Below are 19,793 nucleotides of genomic sequence, written 5' to 3' on the forward strand. Positions count from 1 at the left end.
AGAGGGTAGTTAAGTGTCACACATAGGCCAGACTGGGTAGAAATGGCAGATACCCATCTTTGAAGGTATTAGTGACCAGATGGAGTTTTGCCACAGTGTTATAGTTACCATTGCTGAAACTAGCTTTCCTTTCCAAATTTTAGTAATTGACTAAATTATACCAGCTGTAATGGAGGGATTTGAATGCATCCGCAGGGCATTAGCATATGGCTCTAGAATACCAGTCTACTGACATTGCCACTGCATCCCACCTCCTTGCCCAAAGTTTTTTTATGTCCACTCTGGGTATTAGAATGATTAGAATAGAAGTTTCCATTTGTATAGTAGCATATTCAGAGCACGTTAGATGCTAGAAGCATAAAAGGTGAAGTGAAAAGACATAAACTGAGAACTTATATAAAGGATACGTATGTAAGAGTATAAGGAAAAGGAGTAGGCCACTCAGACCTCCAACCTGTTTTGCAGTCTGCTCCAGTTTCCTGTCTGATCTAGAGATCTCTCGAGTCCAAAGATCTATCAGTGTCGACCTTAAATATACTCATATATATTTATATAAAGGAGGATAGGAAAAGTTTTTTTAGGTATGTGAAAGGCAAAAAAATGGTTAAAACTAAAATTGGGCCCCTGAAGACAGAAACAGGGGAATACATTACAGGGAACAAAGAAATGGCAGAAGAATTGAATAGGTACTTCAGATCTGTGTTCACTGGGGAAGACACAAGCAATCTCCCTGAGGTAACAGTGGCTGAAGGACCTGAACTTAAGGGAATTTATATTTGCCAGGAATTGGTGTTGGAGAGACTGTTAGGTCTGAAGGTTGATAAGTCCCCGGGGCCTGATGGTCTACATCCCAGGGTACTGAAGGACGTGGCTCGAGAAATCGTGGATGCGTTGGTGATTATTTTCCAGAGTTCAATAGATTCGGGATCAGTTCCTGCAGATTGGAGGGTGGCTAATGTTGTACCACTTTTTAAGAAAGGTGGGAGAGAGAAAACAGGAAATTATAGACCAGTAAGTCTGACCTCAGTGGTGGGAAATTATGACACATCTGGATAGTAGTAACAGGATAGGTCAGAGTCAGCATGGATTTATGAAGGGGAAATCATGCTTGACTAATCTTCTGGAATTTTTTGAGGATATAACTCTGAAGATGGACGAGGGAGATCCAGTAGATGTAGTGTACCTGGACTTTCAGAAAGCTTTTGATAAAGTCCCACATAGGAGGTTAGTGAGCAAAATTAGGGTGCATGGTATTGGGGGCAAAGTACTAACTTGGATTGAAAATTGGTTGGCTGACAGGAAACAAAGAGTAGTGATAAACGGCTCCATTTCGGAATGGCAGGCAGTGACCAGTGGGGTACCGCAGGGATCAGTACTGGGACCGCAGCTTTTTACAATATATGTTAATGATATAGAAGATGGTATTAGTAATAACATTAGCAAATTTGCTGATGATACTAAGCTGGGTGGCAGGGTGAAATCTGATGAGGATGTTAGGAGATTACAGGGTGACCTAGACAGGTTAGGTGAGTGGTCCGATGCATGGCAGATGCAGTTTAATGTGGATAAATGTATGGTTATCCACTTTGGTGGCAAGAACAGGAAGGCAGATTACTACCTAAATGGAATCAATTTAGGTAAAGGGGCAGTACAGAGAGATCTGGGTGTTCTTGTACACCAGTCAATGAAGGTAAGCATGCAGGTACAGCAGGTAGTGATGAAGGCTAATAGCATGTTGGCCTTCATAACAAGAGGGATTGAGTATAGAAGCAAAGAAGTTCTTCTGCAGCTGTACAGGGCCCTGGTGAGACCACACCTGGAGTAGTGTGTGCAATTCTGGTCTCCAAATTTGAGGAAGGACATTCTGGCTATGGAGGGAGTGCAACGTAGGTTCACGAGGTCAATTCCTGGAATGGCGGGATTACCTTACACTGAAAGACTAGAGCGACTGGGCTTGTATACCCTTGAGTTTAGAAGACTGAGAGGGGATCTGATTGAGACATATAAGATTATTAAAGGATTGGACACTCTGGAGGCAGGAAACATGTTTCCGCTGATGGGTGAGTGCCGAACCAGAGGACACAGCTTAAAAATACGCAGTAGACCATTTAGGACAGAGATGAGGAGAAACTTCTTCACCCAGAGAGTGGTGGCTGTGTGGAATGCTCTGCCCCAGAGGGCAGTGGAGGCCCAGTCTCTGGATTCATTTAAGAAAGAGTTGGATAGAGCTCTCAAGGAGAGTGGGATCAAGGGTTATGGAGATAAGGCAGGAAGAGGATACTGATTAAGGATGATCAGCCATGATCATATTGAATGGTGGTGCAGGCTCGAAGGGCAGAATGGCCTACTCCTGCACCTATTGTGATTGACTGAGCATGGATATAACTCTCTGGGATAGAGAAGTTCAAAGGTTCGTAACTTCTGAATGAAGAAATTACTGCTTGCCTCTGTCGAAAATGGTAATTTCTGTCTTGGGACTTTGCGTCTCCTAAATTCTCAGCATCTCCCCTGCCAAGCTTGATCAAAATTTTATTGTTTCAGTGGATAACCTCTCATGCTTCTGAACATCAGTGTGAAGACCCATTTCTGCTTAATTTCTCCTCATAGGTCAGTTTTCTCATCCCACTAGTTAAAATTCTGAAACTTGTTGCATCCTTTCTAAAGTAGGTATATCCTTCCTTAGGTACATAGAGACCAAATTTGTACATAACCAGTCCAGGTCCCATAGAATTGCAGCAAAGTTTCCTTGTCTTTCAACCCTTTTATGAGTAATTTTATTACAGTGTAGAATGTGCTGCATTGATTGTATGTTAATGATTTGACTTGAACCCTGGAAGAAGCTTGCAAATGATACCAAAATAGAAATATTTGTTAATTCTGTAGAAGACCAAATGAAGTGGGCTGGGAAGTGATAGTGAATGTGAGCTGATGCATTTCAGTTTTTAAGAAATAACAATAGTTATGTTCAGAATGGAAATGGTCTTGGTGCTATTTGAGAGCAGAGGGACTTTGAGGTATAGGTTCACAGGACACTAAGAGCAACATTTCCAGTTGACCAAATAAGAAAAGCTAATTGACTTACAGGTTTTATGACAAAAGCTGCAGGATGCTATATAAAACAGAGAATCAGAAGCTGTTACGAAACTCTAAACATGTCAGTCATGTTTTGTAATGCTTTTATGAAGAACCTTGGAACTTGGTAATATGTTGAAGGCACTGTAGAATAGTGCAGATTAAGATAGGCTGACGCTTAAGTCTTCAGAAACAAGCTAACCGGATTCAATGAAGCGCTGCCTGCTATTAGAAAGTACAAACTGGAACAAAAACAGAATGGTTGTGGCTTCTATCATTACAGCAGTGCAGATTGAAAGCGCGGTGATGCAAAACATTTAAAAATAGTGTCAACAGCAAGTCTCCCCCCTTCAGTGGATGGAGGGGATCCAAAGCAGAGTTGTCATAAGTGCAAAATTCAATGCAAGAGATTTAAAACCAGGGCATGGTAAACTCCATTCCATTGAGGGTTGTGAGACAGTGCAATTCACTTTCAGGGTTAAAAATGGAGGCAAAAAACTAGGTTTGTATTGAATAGAATGGACAGGTGCCAGAGAAAAACAGAATGAAGGAATAAAAGAGCAGTGTTGATCAAAGTGATTGGGAATGCTTATTGGCCTGGTGTGTAAATACCAACACTGATTAGTTGAGCTGAATAGCCTTTTGTAGCATTTTCTTGCTTTGTTAATTGGCTGTTGAAGTCAAGTTTGCCATTATGATTGAGGAAATGAAAATTAATTATTAAAAAAATTTTAAAGGTTAGAAGTAAACAGCAAAAGTAGTAGAACGCAAGTTTGATGGACTAAATGGTGACTTTTTTATGATTTTGAATGACCAAAGTTACAGAATAGTGCATTAATACGAGTGTGTAGGCATGAATAAAAGTTAGTGCCATTTTAAAGTGTCATGAATTTATTTCTTTTTTTAGATTCCCCAAATGGATCTTAAAGCATTTCAATTTGCAGACAACAAACAAGTTTCCTCTGGGATGTCTGGAGGTCCTGTCCCAAATCTCTTCAGGTACAAATCTTCCTAATGATATCGAGAAGGGGACGTTTTAAATGTAATGCCGATTTCTTTTTAAAACAGAATTGTGATTTTAATAGATTTTGTCAGGATCTATTACTGAAACCCAGTGCCAAATTATGGTTGCCTATGGAATTCCAGTAAACTTAAGATCTATGAGATAAAAAAGAAAAATGTACTGGACCCTTGCTAAAGATAGTCAGTGATGAATCATCTTTACATGAAGAATAATATTACAACATGATAATATTTATTTGTTCAAACTCTTGGTCTGGCAAATATTCATAGGGTGGTTATTTCAAATGCTGGCATCCATAGGTAGAAAAGCTAGGCTGTCTCTATGAGCTTAGCATTATTAAGGGAAAAGAACAGTTGGCCAATTGACAAAACCAAAGGTAGTGAAACCTGACCAAGTGAAGAGCAAATGCCATCATTAAAAGGTTGGCAAACTTGAGATTCATTAAACAGTGCTTGAGTTTAACATCAGTGGCGAAGGCTCAGAACTGTCATCCATATGCGAAATGAGGCCTATTTTGTTACAATTCCCTGTTCACATTGTGTCTTGCTTTAGACCCAGTTGCACAAGTCCAAATGGGAAACCATCTGGAGCTGGACCAGCTGCTAACTCAATGGGCTTGAATATACCAGGAGCCATCCAGGGGCACTATCCCCAACAGGTTGGTAATTGCACCCCCCGATAGCTAGTTTCAATTGAATGTGAAAATACAAGATTTGAGCATCACATTTAGAGGATTCTGAATAAAATTGTTGAGCTGGAACACAGGACTTGGCTATTTAGTTCCTAGATACTAGTCCACCATTCAACTGATCTTCTGCCTCACCTTTATTTTACCATATTATCCCATTTCCCATAATGTGTTTAATATCTAGAAATCAATTGACCTCTCACTTTGAACATACTCAATAACCAAACTTCTACAGCCCATCTGAGATTAAAATGAATGGTGGAGCATGTTCGGTGGGCTAAATGGCCAGCTACCGCTCCTATTTTTATTACCCTATGTGACAAAGTGGGTAGTTTCAGTTATACAAAACTAAACTGCAGTAAAAGTAAAACTTCTAGTGCAGGAAGAGCTGATTGCTTGATTTTAAGTTCTATTACTGCTGAATGTCATTCTGGGAAGTGAATCTAATGAATAAGGATAGGAAGGCAACGTTGAAGAATTAGTTTAAGTGTAAGAGTTGAAAGGGAGTGACGTTTGACAGTAGTAAGGTCCCTACGTCTGAGTCAAAGGATTTGGGTTCAAGTCCCACCTGCCTTGAAGTTGTGTCATAACATGTCAAAAAAGGTTGATTAAATTAACAAGAATTGAAAAGGATGGGGGATAGTAAGTGGTTAAGATATCTATGCACCAACAATTAGGCTCTGGCAATATCTGTAGAGAGAAAGCAGAATTAATATTTCTAGTCCAGTGACTTCTATCCACAGGTGCTACTAGACTTGAGTTTATCCAGCAATTTCTGTTTTCATTACTGATTTTCAGCATCCACAGTTCATTGTTTTTTTTTTGTTTAGAAATTAGACTCTGATTGATGGTTTACCATAATTTAACACCCTCATCATCAGTCTGCCTGATTGGTCTGTATTTGATCAGCTAACATTGTCAGTTAGCAGCTCTTGCCACCCTTCCATGCCCACCACGGTCCAGTCCAGCAGCGCTGTCTTTCATCATATAAATTAGTTTTCCTCTTCTAAGTTTCGGTTCTTCATACATCCCAATCCTGATGAGGGCAAGACAAAACAAAACTAATGATTATGTTCTGTGTTACCAAGCAATTATTTATTAGCAAGTTCAAAAATGAATCTGACCCAGAAAATTGGGATGGGTGGGGTTTGGGAATAGTTTCATATGGGAAAACATCAAAGGGTTCCACAAAAAGATAGAGTTCTTTGAATGGAGGCAGTTTGACATATCGCAAGTCAGCACACCCTGGGGAAAACATCAGAACCTTGGTTAGCGTGCAGATTAAATTTAGTATAGAGTATTGTCAGGGAGATTATGGAAACTGGGAATGTTCTCTTGAGAGCATAGAAGATTTATGGAAGTTTTAATAAGGTGTTCAGAATAATACAGGGTTTGGAAAGAGTGTATCAGAAGAAAGACTGGTAACAAGAGGGCATGAATTGAAGGTGATTGACAAAAGAACCAAGTGACAGTAGGATTTTTTTTACAATTTTCATGACCAAGCATGTACTTTTTTTTAGAAGGACATTGAAAGCAGATCCAATAATAACACTTCTCAATGGAAAATGCATAAATGTTTTGGGGTGGGAGGAATGTGGGAAATGGGAAATAATAGACGTTTGGACTAAGTGAATAGCATTTCTTTCTAAGTTCTCACATGAGTAAAAGTGAGCCACATGGTATTCTTGATTGAAGTTGACAGGCCATCTGGACGGATACAATCAGTCAAATTTATATCAGCAATACAATTGACATAATTTGTTTGTGAACAGCAGGCACAATTTAATTTCTAGAAATATAAAACCGAGTCTTATGAACTTTCCACTCTTGAAAAGCCTATAAATTTCTTTTCCTACTATCACCCACTTCATGTTTCTCAGATGCCACCCCCACCGCAGGGCAACATGATCATGCACATGAGGCCGCCCAATGTTGGAACCTACCCTACTCCCATTCAGCGCCCCGTGATACAGATGAACAAGGGCCCCATTGCACCTCCCATTGCAGTACGACCACCTCGAATGCACAGCTCCAGTCGAGAGAATCCAGCAGCCACAATGCGAACTTGCAACTCTGAAAGGGGGGGAGAAGAGGATCTCAAGGTGAGCAAATGTAAATATTGCAGAGATACCAACACCCTTTTTTCTCCCCGTCCCACCTTAAATTTCTCAGTGGGCATATGTCTGCATGCCACAGCGGCTGCAGCAAAGTGTGTGACCTGAATGCTGTATATAGAACATATGGATGTCATTAATGACAGCTCTGAAGTTAGATTCTTCGTAATGCACGGATGTTTAGCTTAAACCTCAATTTACAAAGTAACCTGAGTTAAAATTGGAACGAGGTGTACAATGCATTGAGCGCTAGGGAGGGGGAAAAAGTAATATATTCTTTATTAAGTTAAAAATCACACAACGCCAGGTTATAGTCCAACAGGTTTATTTGGAAGCACTACATTTCAGAGCGCTGTTCCTTCATCAGGTGGTTGCGGAGTATAAGATTATAAAACACAGAATTTATAGCAAACGTTTACAGTGTGATGTAATTGAAATTATATGTTGAAAAAGACCTGGATTGTTTGTTAAGTCTCTCATCTTTTAGAATGAACATGTTGGTTTCAGTTCTTTCATATGTAAATCGCAGAAATTTTTTAAACTTACATTCTCAAGTGAACTTTAACAATTGGTGTCATGTAGGCCCAAATAATGCATTGAAAGTGTGAGGTGCCCTGTGTGAGGCTGTCTGTGCCCCAATGTTCAGACTGATTCTAATCTAAAAAAGGAATTTACAGAATCTTACATGGATTCATGCAGTTCTTGAGCAAAATAAAAATAAAATGTAATTCTGCAAGTACAAATTCAGCCCACAAACCTGTATTTGTGTGTGTGTGTGTCTGTTGGGGGTCAGTTGCTTGTGAGTGTGTATGTGTGTGAGACTGTAAAGAGGTATAAGTCTGTGAGAGGGTGCGTGTGTAAAGTGAGTGTGGGAATGTATGTGTGCCCGTATGAAAGAGAGCTTGTGTATGAGAGAGAGTCTGTATGAGTATATGGGTCTGTAGGAGTGTCTGTATGTGTGTCTATGAGTGCACATGTGAGTGTTTAGTGTGGTGGGGTCACCTGTAGTGTGACATGAACCCAAGGTCCTGGCTGAGGCCATCCCCATGGGTACTGAACTTGGCTATCAGTCTCTGCTCAGCCACCTTTCATTGTTGCCTGTCCTGAAGTCCGCCTTGGAGGAAGGTCACCCGAAGGACTGAGGCCAAATATCCCGGACCGCTGAAGAGTTCTCCGACTGGGAGGGAACACTCCTGTCTGGTGATTGTTGTGTGGTTCCCATTCATCTGTTGCTGTAGTCTCTGCTCGGTCTCACCAATGTCCCATCCCTCAGGCCGCTGCCCCCCCCCCCCCTCCCCCGCACGCGTGTGCGCGCAAACACCCCACCCACGTGTACACACATATATACAGGTTTGTGGGCTGAATTTGTACTTACAGAACTACATTTTATTTTGCTCAAAAAACTACATGAATCCATGTAAAGTTCTGTAAATTCCTTTTTTAGATTAGAGTCAGTCTGAACATTGTGGCACAGACAGCCTCACACCTTCAATGCATTATCTGGGCCTACATGACACCAATTGTTAAAGTTCACTTGAGAATGTAACTTTAAAAACGTTCTGTGATTTACATATGAAAGAACTGAAACCAACATGTTCATTCTAAAAGATGAGAGACTTAACAAACAATCCAGGTCTTTTTCAACATATAATTTCAATTACATCACACTAAACTTCTACTATAAATTCTGTGTTTTATAATCTTATACTCCGCAACTACCTGATGAAGGAACAGCGCTTTGAAAGCTAGTGCTTCCAAATAAACCTGTTGCACTATAACCTGGTGCTGTGAGATTTTTAACTTTGTACACCCCATTCCAAGAGCGGCATCTCTAAATCATATTCCTTTATGTTGTAGATAGTCGTATACATGGAAACAGACCCTTCGGTCCAATTTGTCCATGCTGACCGAGTTTCCCAAACTAAACTAGTCCCATTTGCCTGAACTTGGCCCATATCCCTCTAAGTTGAAACTTTATTGCTGGAACAGCACAGCAGGTCAGGCAGCATCCAGGGAACAGGAGATTCGACGTTTCGGGCACAGGCCCTTCCTGTGCCCGAAACGTCAAATCTCCTGTTCCCTGGATGCTGCCTGACCTGCTGTGCTGTTCCAGCAATAAAGTTTCAACTTTGATCTCCAGCATCTGCAGACCTCACTTTCTCCCCATATCCCTCTAAACCTCTCCTACTCATGTACCTGTCCAAATGTCTTACATTTTGCAACTGCACCTGCATCTACCACTTCCTTTGGCAGTTCATTCCACACACAAACCACCTGTGTGAAAAACCTGCCCCTCAGGACCTTTTAAATGTTTCTCCTCTCACCTTAAAATTATACTTTCTAGTTTTCAACTCCCCTACCTACCCTGGGGAACAGGCCTTTGCTATTCACCTTATTTATGCCTTTATGATTTAATAGACCTCTGTAAGGTCACCCCTCTACCTCTTATGCTCCAGTGAAAACAGTTCCAGCTTATCCAATCTATTTTTATAACTCCATTCCCAGCAACATCCTTGTAAATGTTTTTCTGCACCCTCTGCAGTTTAAAAATATCCTTCCTGTAGCAGGGCAGCCAGAACTAGGGAGTATTCCAAAAGTGGTCTCATCAACGTCCTGTTAAACCAAACTAAAATAAAATAGTGTTCCCCCCCCCCACAGGATTGTTCTCACTTGCAGGCAGAAATCTGAAATCTCACATGTTCAATTTTTGCCTTTTAACTGACTGTAAACTTGACAAATATCATCTGACGTTGTATAAAATGGTCAAATTGAAGAGTGCACGATTCCAAAAAAGAACAGTTCAAATCCGCATCTTTTGTCATTTGTGAGCTGGGCATTTTTATAGTAGTATTCTAAAAGCCTCCTAAATTTATTTTTGAAGGCTAAACAGAGGGCTGAAGTGCTGCAGTTAACCCAGAAGTTCTTTGAGCAGCATCAGCAGGGAAAGCTCGCTAACCTTGGCCAGAAAATAGAACCAGGCACCACTATTGCTGATCGTGGAGAAGAGAGCCCAAGCTTAAATGTGCCGAATATTCAGGACCCAGCCAGTGAGGCTGTGACACAGGAGAGAGCTGTTTGAATTGGACCAGTCGAGTACCATGACATTAAAGTGGAAGATGGGGGAAGCATAATGATCCCCTGCAGTTTAAAAAAAAATGATATATATCTATATATAAAAATCAGAATGGACTTGGGACTTCTGGAATGCTAAGACTTCATTTTTTTAAAAAAAGGTTTGATGTTTCATTTGCTGCTCAGTCTTGACAAAGCAGAGAGTTAAACGGATACCAGTGCAAGGTAATGTGAACTCTTGGAGGTTTTTGTACTACTCATTGGAGAATAACTCTTACACAGTTGAATTCAGGATTTCCACCCCACTAAGGCAAGAGAGCATCCTTTTGAAGTGGTGTAGTCTGGCTATACAGAGCAATGTATTCGAGTTCTGACTGTTGGCATGTTGCCATGTTTTCCTTTCCTATACAGTGTGGTGTGCCTGATGTCACTGCATCAAAACCTGATGCATTACCTAACTTTAAGTGACCAGTTACTTTATGAATGGGGGACAAAAATCAGAAATATGGTGGCATATGTAATATATTTCTATGACATTCATGCAGGTGAACACAGCTGTAGGTTGTCACTCAATAATCCACTTATATTTGTTTTGGGCACACTGTATGAGAAGTAAGGCTGTTCAGGATAAGTTGTTTCAGCTTGTTCGTTACTGACAAGTTAAACTTCTACAGTAGCAGGTTTTGAAAGCATCACATTTTGTACATGTTCAACAGTACAGCACAATATTTAACAGTATTAAATTACAATCACAGCAGACGTTTTACACTTGACAGAATGGTGGCTGTGAGATTACTTCATTGCGTAGTCTTTTGCTATTCATTTGCACATGTGTGCACCATTGAGATGCTGCAGCAACAAAAATATCAATAATAATAATTCACTTTTTTATTTTGAAATTGACTCCCAAATTCGCTTGCCTGCAATTTTGATAAACGGATTAATTCTATCCTGAGAGTTTGTTGACTGTGTGAACCACTTCATGCTATACACTTTGCCCTAAAACAATTAAGAATGGGTTATGGAGTCATTGACTGTATATCCAAAATAGACAGTTGAACCATTTTAAGTTGGCCGTTAACACGTATTTTCTTAAAGTGTAAAATATAAATGGTTCTAATCCAGCACAGAGGTTCATGTGACTACTTTGAGAAGAGAGACTTTGCAAATCAAGAATCCTTTCCTGAAGAAGCATGACACCAAATAAGGAATAGATACTCATTTACTAAAGGTAGTACCATGCTTTCAGTCATGACCTGTATAATGCATGTGGATAAATACAGTAAATAAATGTGCATATGTAGTTCTGGGCTCCTGCAATAACTTGGCAACTTTAACATCAGTATTAATGGACTACTGCAGATAGTCCTGTTAAGGGTAAACTTTCCTTATCTTTGGTATTTAGATTTTTACACTCCACTGTACATTGTTCTCTAGCGCACATCCAACATGAATTTTGTCCTCCATTTGTCTGCAAGCAACTGAATCCCATGTCATGAAATTTAGAATCCAAGGATTGAAGTTCCACAGTGGTATTCTGCTAAGTGATCTGTGTTGACATTTGCCCTCTATTGTAAAAATCAAACTTAGTGGGAGGAATTAATTCAGCTTACTTGCCACCACCAAACTGGTACAAACTGGTCTATTTGACACTGTTGCTGGGTTGGAGTTAGCACTACATTGTACTATTGAATGTGATTTGTGCGCTACGTTTCACCTGGGCTCCTGCCTCTGGTCGGGGCTGTTCCAGTAACTTGCTGCCACCAAACGGTTCAGAGTGCTGCTGTAAGTTCATGTTTGTGTCTCAGCTGAACTTCTAGCTGTTAGGAATAGGCCATCCCAAGATTTTCTGATGCATATAACTAAATATAGCGCCACGCTGAACTCTGCAACAACAGTTCAAAACTGCAGACATTCTCTAGACTGAATTGCGTCCTTTGTTTTCAAGTGTGACACAGGTTATGTCCAAGTTGTCAATGCAGATGGAATGTGTGACAGAGGTTGGCAGAACAGTTAACATTTTAACTGAAATGGAAGCTACCAATTCACTTTTTCTTTGGTGTTGTATCAAATTATAATTTTTATATATTTGATTATAGTTATTAAATTTGGAAAGTAAAATTGCAGGACTTAATCAGGACTGTCACTAAAGTAATTCCTTTAACATGATTAGTCCTCAAGCACTAATGAGGAAAGTCCAATTTAACATTTTAATGATTGTCTAAACTTAATGTCTTCTAATGCTGGCTGCATCGGATTCCATATAGTGTCGATCAACATTGTACAAAGCTGTGTCGCTGAAGGTCATTTAAGTACCTGCGACAGATGATGTGTAATTAGAGAAAAGGGAAGATGGTCAGATAGGAGACAGTGAATCATGTGGTTGGTAAGAGCCCAAACAAAAGGGTGAATAACTTTGTAAATCTATCAGTTTGTGAGCCCAATTGACAAGACTTCCTTTAAAACGATTATAATTTTCACATTGAGCTTGTTTTTCTCAGGTGGGAGAGGAGAAATGGAGTTGCTTGTGTCTTCCCCTATTTTTACAGAACCCCCATTCAGTGCCATTCTAACTCTAATCTGTTCTTGTAGATGTTTTTTTGTGACTCTAAAATTTAATATCTTTTCCCACCATGTTTGTGAAATGCTGAAATTAATTGTGGCAAAATTAACCAGTACTTGGGTAACTAGAAGGACCAGGATCTTACAATAGATTATAAATTTGGCAAGTTCGTCAGCTTCTTAAGAATATTGACTTTAGTATTTACTTTGAAATTGACTTTGCAAGAACATCAAAGAAAAAAGTAATTTTCAATTGGGTTGAGGAGTCAGCAAGAGCCTGAGCTGGTCACCTGGGCTCCTCTTGTCGAAAGCTAGCCTATTGATCACTCATCTGCAGGTCATTGTTAATCAGCCTGTTGATTCTCCCTAAAGATTCTGGTGTTTTAGTTGAGAGACACAGCCACCGCCTGTGAAATGAGGTTGTCTTCACCATGATTTTTATTGTAGCTTCAGAAAGTAGCAATGGTGCTCTTTCCCTGTGCAGCTTAACTGAGAGCTCGGGTAGACATGGTGTCATCTGTGTTCTGGCAAAACGGTTTGTTTGAATTGCAGGTTTTAAATGGGGAAAGCAAACTTGCTCATGGCTCATAGTGATCTGAAATTGTAAAGCCCTCCATGACAATTCTGGTAAAGCTTTTTGCTCAATTGGCACAAGAAGCACTTGTAACCTGAGTGCAGACACTTGTGTTATATTTGATTTCTTTTGCTCCCTTCCTCCTAAGAGAGAGAGTGATGTGTCGACTGAGGTGCATTCCCAAGGAGTGAAGTGGCAAGCAGCTCTGGAACTTGGATCCTTGGCCATCCAGTTGGTTGTCTGTTTTCTTTTAGTTGTGTGCTGTTGGCATTGTAACCCATTTTAATTGGGCTTTTTCCACAACTTTAAGGATTTCGCACGGATTTATTTTCTTTTACAGTACTAATGAACAGATCTGTGATGCTCTGCTTGAGACTCTGTCTCTGAGCTTCTGCCACTGAAACCCTAAGCACCACTGTGTGCGTGTGTGTGTGTGTGTTGTGTCGCAGTCTAGCCAACAAGTGGGTGATGTTCATCTCCCATAGCCCACAATACAGCTGCCAGTCCCCAACTGTTTTGTGCTACTGTCTGACATTATTGTAGATAGGGAACCTGTGGCTTGCTCCTCGCTTTTTGTTTAAGCAGGAATAATTCACCTCAGATTCAACATGGCGAGCAGACTAAATAAAAGAAAACAGATTCCTTTCACATTTTAAAAAAAACTTTCCCTATAAAGGGCAATGGTTTTGCTACAAAATAGATATCCCCTAATGCATTGCTCGGAGTGCTCGTGTAATCAGTGAAACTGTCCCACTGAAGAGTTCTTCCTCTGAATCAATGGTCTCTTCTGAACACTACATTATTTAATATGTACTGATGTGCAGAAATATGCCAGCAAAAAGGGTATGTTTCACAGTGATCAATTATTTATATATTGTCTGACAACTCTGTGTAATGGTGGGGCCAAAAGACATGTGCACGTTTTCAGAAATCTGTTGGCTTGTACCTTCCTAAACTAACCCTTGCAAAGTGTCTGATTTAGTTCTTTGCTGTCAAGTGAATGACTTAAATATTGTACAGCATTATGTAGTTAAAGTTTTTAATTGTTTTGATTTTATAATGTACAGTGGCTCAATTAACAAGAGTTATTTCCAGGCAGTGACAGTGCGGTAATTATACTGCTGTGAAACAAAACAATCCATGGATATTTTCAGAGGAGGGTTTCCACAATGGGAGGAAAAGATCTCCCTCAATTACCTTGTGTGTTACTGTTGCATCCTGTGCAGTGCAGATATTCAGCATGATTTTAATTGATGCAGGTTCACTTTCAACATTGTCATAATGTGTATGCCCCTGTTGTGGTGCTGAACATATTACCTTTGTCAGTTCAATGATTTTTTTTATTTTGTTTTCAGAAAAGCTTGTTCAGCCAGAAAGGGAGAAGTGTATTATAGTTGATTTTTTTTATGTTTATGACTAGATTAATCAAATTCATATCAAAACCTGCTATAGGATGGGAAGCAGAGACATTTTTACATTCTCTACACTTCCCTGATGTGTTATATATCTTACGAATGTTCTGGTCCCCAGCTCTATATCCTTTTATATTTTTTTTATAAAGTTCGACTTCTATTCCAATAAGAGTTAGAAGCTCTGAAAAGATTGCTTGATAGACATTTACATGGAACATTTTGTTTGTTTATAACCAGAAACGTGCATCTTAGTCTTTTGGCCTTATCTATTCTTGTTTTTTTCGTGTAGATTTGATATTTGAAAGGACAGACAGTGGATATGTTGTGTACACTGAGGAGTTATTTATTAATGAGGCTTGAACTGTTTGAGTGTGTGCTGGCCTCTGGTTTACAGTTCAGTACCTATTGTTTATCCTTTCAAATATGTGATTTGTAATAGCTCTTTCCATATGAAAGGATCTGGTTTATTTAAATAAAGCAGCTGATGCTTTTTTCACATGACCAAATAAAGTGTTATCTTTTTTCGTTCCAGTGTGTTTGATTAAAATGGCAGTGGACATCATTACTATTAGGTGTAGTATTTTTAACATAGGTAAAGTTGTTATAGTCCTACTGGACCATCGGGCTGCTGTCTCATTAAAGAAAGACAACTGATGGTGGTTTGACCTGAGGATCACCACAACTCAGGTGAGAGGAAGGAGAGCCCTGCATGGTGTTACAACACAGAAGCAGACAGCTGAACCAAATCAGAATTTCAACTTGCAGCAAAGTGAAATTAAAACCTTCAAGACTCTCAAAATTGACCCCAGTGGTTTCTAAACAGATTTTTAAATAACCAATCCCAGATTCTGCAAATAATTATTTCCATTCACCAGTTTGTATCTTAATTAAAACATTTAGCAATTTATTAACAATAGTAACTTTAGTAGAGCAAAATTAAACAAAATAATTAATTTGTCTATGCGAGAAATCCAAAACCCTTTGTTTTCTGCCTCATTTACACAAAAGACAGGCAAACACAGTTAAGAGTCGAAAAGTGTGGTGCTGAACAAACACAGCAAGTCAAGCAGCATCCGAGGAACAGGGGTCTCAAAGTTTCGGGCCCTTCCTGATGAAGGCCTTATGCCCAGAATGTCGACTCTCCTGCTCCTTGGTTGCTGCCTGACCTGCTGTGCTTTTCCAGTTCCACACTTTTTGACTCTGATCTCCAGCATTTGCACTCCTCACTGTCTCCTAAATACAGCTAAGAGATAAATAGAAGAAAATAACAAAACTGGCCGGATTATGTAAGTGGTTTTCTTGATGCGCAATTTCACAGCGTTAAATGATGGTTTCTTAGTTGATTTTTCTGAAGTTGTCCATTGGTTTACTCAGAAAACGGCAGTAATACTTATAACTTGAATTTCTGTTCCCTGAACTTCCAGGAGCTGAGAAGCGAGGTTAGGTGAAGAGCTTTCAAATTTTAACCCTGTAGCATCAACAGACAGATCCCTTTTTCATAGAAGACACTAGTTCAAAACCCGATTCGAACTCTGACCACTTCCTGACAACTGATCATCTCCTCCACAAGGTCTCTGTTACCATTCAACATCTGCCATCTGCTTGAATATAAGGTTTTCTCCAGACTTGCTGGAACCCGTTCCCAGGTACTGACCTCATCTGCGATCTGTTTAAACGTAATGCTCTTCCCCAGTGACAAAGTGTCTCCAGAAACTTTTGATCAGGAGCCAACCTGCAATTAACTTCCTGGCTGGGCCTCTTGAACAAAACAAAAGCTTGTTTGGTCTGTTTTCCTTTGAACACAAGCTGTTGCAACAGTCCCAAAGTCAACTTTAGCTCACAATTCTCAGTTCGCAGCTCAAAACTAAAATTGATAAAAGAATAAAACAAATACGCTGAAGAATCAGCGACGGTTCTACCAACAGCATACTCAACTGGTGTAGGAATCGAACTCATGCTGTTGGCATCACACTGCGTTGCAAACTGGCTGTTCAGCCAACTAAGCAAGCAGACCCCCAATCCATTTTTGACATTGAATAGATGCATTAAGTTTGATGCAGATTATTATACGGTGTCTGTATCATGGTCAAATGTCCCATGGCACTTCACATAGACTGGTTTGGGGAAGTGATCAACAATGACCTCTGTTTTTGGAAAGCTTTTGAAGTTGAAGAAGGATTTGAACTGAGGAACATAGAGACAGAATTTCTGAGAACAGGGCTTTGGTAGCAATGCTGCATCTTTTCAGGTAAGGGAGGAGGCTTGGACAATTTCTGAAGCAGAGCTTTGAATGTGAGAGGTAGGGCTTTTGGTATTTCATGGAATGGCTACAGTGCAGCAAGAGGACATTCAGACTGTCATGTCCACCCCAGCTTTCTGCAGGAGCCACTGAATTCTACTCCCCCATCCTTTCCCTGTAGCACTGCAAATTTTCTTTTTTTAGATGTTTTTTCAGTTCAGTTTTGAAATTCACAATTGAATCTCAATGTGCCACACTGCACCACAGTGTCAAGACTGTGCATTCCAGATCCTCACCACTTAATGCATTAACACATCTTTCCTAATGTCACAGTTAAGTTTTGCCAGTCAGTTGACACCAGTCTTCTCTGATTCTTGATGATCAAACTAGTTTTTCTGTCTCTGTCTGGACCTCTCGTGATTTTGAACGCCTATCAAACCTCTCAATTTTTTTTATAAGTAGGGGGACACCAGCATCTCCAATCTATCTGCATGGCTGAAGTCCATCATTTCTTGAACCATATTCTAATGTGTCTTTTCCGTACTCTCTCTCTCATCTCCACATCGATTGTACAATGTGTGCCAAACTTTGTTTTGTTCAGTGGTGAATCTTTATTTAAACTCTTAATATTGAACTGAGTTCCAAGTTTCTTTTGTAGAAGCTTGCCAGCACTTTGGCTGTAAAGCACTTTGGAATGACCTGTGCAGCTTCTCTCTCTTCCTTAAATAGCTAAACCAGACTCCCTTTTTGTTTTATTTATGTATATCTGTGAATTTTAAGGACCACTGAGGAAAGTTGAACATTGAGCCATAGGACAAAGGTTTTCCTTGAGCTTATTTTCAACATTACTAAGTGAGTAATTTATTTGAAGCTGGATTATTGTTCTGCCAGTTCTGGCTGTCGAGCATTTTGGAATGTAACTGTTTCAAAATTAAGTTAATTTAGTTGTTTGTTAGGCTAAAAAGGATTTGTCTTTTTGTATTGCTGGCTTCATTCCTTGAACAATGTAACATTTCTGCAGATACAATTTCCCCTTGTCTTGTGTTTCTTGGCGTCTCAGATTTCTGTGCAGTCTATTCCTGCTTATTGTATTCCTATTGTTTTATTTGCCTACTTGGATAACTTGGTATTTTCTCATCCCTACAACAGAACTAAAGAGTGATATTAACACTGACCGAGTAACCAAGATCACCTTTGGGATTACGTTTTGCCTACTATATCCTCTGCAGGAGAGAGGTTACAGCACTACAGCTTATGGCTTGTAATTTTGAGTCTTAGATTGATCTGGAGGATCATCTATCCTGAAGCATGGCCATATTGAAGACTAGTGAGCATGTTATGGTAGTTGCATCTTACTATGGGTTTCTTCTGTGCTACGGCTCACCCTTTTTGTAATGAAGGCAGAATTAATTTTGATACAATGGCCTGAGCATTTGTCGGAGTTTAAATATACAGAGTAAATGCTTTCATAACATTGATTTAATCAATTCTAAATTTATATCAGTCTTCAGAGGCTTCAGTTGCCTTTCACTGCAAAGCTCATCTTTTTTATTTTCTTGTGTCGATGAAGTGCAGGCTGTTTGGACAGCAGATCCATGAATGTACAGTCACATGTCCTCCAGAAACTCTTCCACTTTGATAACAGTGCTATGTTCGGTCCAATTCTCGTGGTCCTTATCAAGTCACCTACATGTTGACAGTAAATATAACCTATGATGGTTGGTCTACTGGCCCCAACACATTTTTCTGTTATTTCACTGTGATATGAATTGATAAGGAGGTCAATATCTGTAGCACTGTGCAAGTTCATATCTGTTCACTCAATCTCCAACTCTGCAACAAGTACTTGCTGTAGGTGGGGGCAAATAGGCAACAAGTTGGCATTTTACAGTAAGATTCTATTTGCTACTATAAAATCCAATCATGAAGCACATTTGGAGTTGCACCCTGATTAAATTCTTATTTAAAAGCTAACAAATACTGCAAACTGAATCAAGGATTAAGAGGCTTGCAGTGTAAAACTATATCAAATCATTCAGAAATCGAAATGAAGCTAAGTTACTGAAAAGACTGGACTATGAATTGGGAACAGAAGTTGGCCTTTCAGCCTCTCAAGCTTGCTCTATTCAATAAGATCATGGCTGATTGATCTGTGTTCCAAGTTCCACATTCCTGTCTACCTTTGATTACCTTATATTCTCATTAGTCAAAGGAATCCACATTAACAATATGCAATGATCCTCTGATGCAGTGTTCCAAGTCTCTCTCAATCCTCTGAGAAAAGATTCCTCATCTCTGTCCTAAAAGGGTGACACCAATTTAAAAAAAAACTCTAATTCTTAATTAACTCACAAAAGCAAACACTATTTCTAAGTCTAGATTGTCATGCCCATTCAGGATTTTGTTTATATCCCTCGAACCAATACTCAAATTCCAGTGAAAACAAGCCCAGACTGTCCAACCTTCCCTCCTATGTCATTGCAGGTATCAATCAAGTAAACGTCCTCTGAACACCTCCTCCAACACATTTACGTTCTTCCCTAAATGAGGAGAAAGTGAGGACGGTAGATGCTGGAGATCAGAGTCGAGAGTGTGGTGCTAGAAAAACACAGCAGGTCACGCAGCGTCTGAGGAGCAAGAGAATCGATGTTGGTTTATGCTCGAAAGATCGATTTTCCTGCTCCTCGGGTGCTGCCTGACCTGCTTTTCCAGCACCACACTCTCGACCCTAAGTGAGGAGACCAAAGCTGAACACATTATTCAAGATATAGTCTCACCAGTGCCCTGTTGCCTTTTTGTTCAATTCCTCTCATAATGATTAGCATTCTATTGGATGACTTGATCATTAGCTGTACCTGCGTATTAACTTTTTGTGACTCAAGCCCTACATCTTGGAGTACCACAGTCATTTTCTATTTAGGTAATACCCTGCTTTTTTTTTAAAAACATTTTTTTAAAACAATTACTTCAAATTCTCCTATATTACACTCCGACTACTGGACTGCTCCCCACTCACTTAACGTGGTGGCTGTATTG

General features: G+C 39.8%; 1 protein-coding gene across 5 annotated transcripts in view; it reads left to right on the forward strand.

The window, feature by feature from the left end:
• prrc2b (proline-rich coiled-coil 2B) overlaps window positions 1–17,784 on the forward strand; it is an 82,652-nt gene extending 64,868 nt beyond the window's left edge. For 4 of the 5 annotated variants that reach the window (XM_087998215.1, XM_087998218.1, XM_087998216.1 and 1 more), the window contains 4 exons: window positions 3,980–4,071; window positions 4,649–4,754; window positions 6,665–6,886; window positions 9,780–17,784. In XM_087998215.1, the coding sequence (XP_087854341.1) occupies window positions 3,980–4,071; window positions 4,649–4,754; window positions 6,665–6,886; window positions 9,780–9,977 (618 nt within the window). In that variant the 3' untranslated portion in view covers window positions 9,978–17,784. Of the gene's footprint in view, window positions 1–3,979; window positions 4,072–4,648; window positions 4,755–6,664; window positions 6,897–9,779 lie in introns of all 5 variants that reach the window. The other variant, XM_087998219.1, reaches the window with a different exon arrangement.
• Window positions 17,785–19,793: the final 2,009 nt, after the last annotated feature.

The sequence above is a fragment of the Chiloscyllium plagiosum genome, unplaced genomic scaffold (genome assembly GCF_037043375.1).
Source record: "Chiloscyllium plagiosum isolate Xiang-an unplaced genomic scaffold, Cpla_swu_hap1 HiC_scaffold_21, whole genome shotgun sequence".
In the NCBI taxonomy this organism is placed as follows: domain Eukaryota; kingdom Metazoa; phylum Chordata; class Chondrichthyes; order Orectolobiformes; family Hemiscylliidae; genus Chiloscyllium; species Chiloscyllium plagiosum.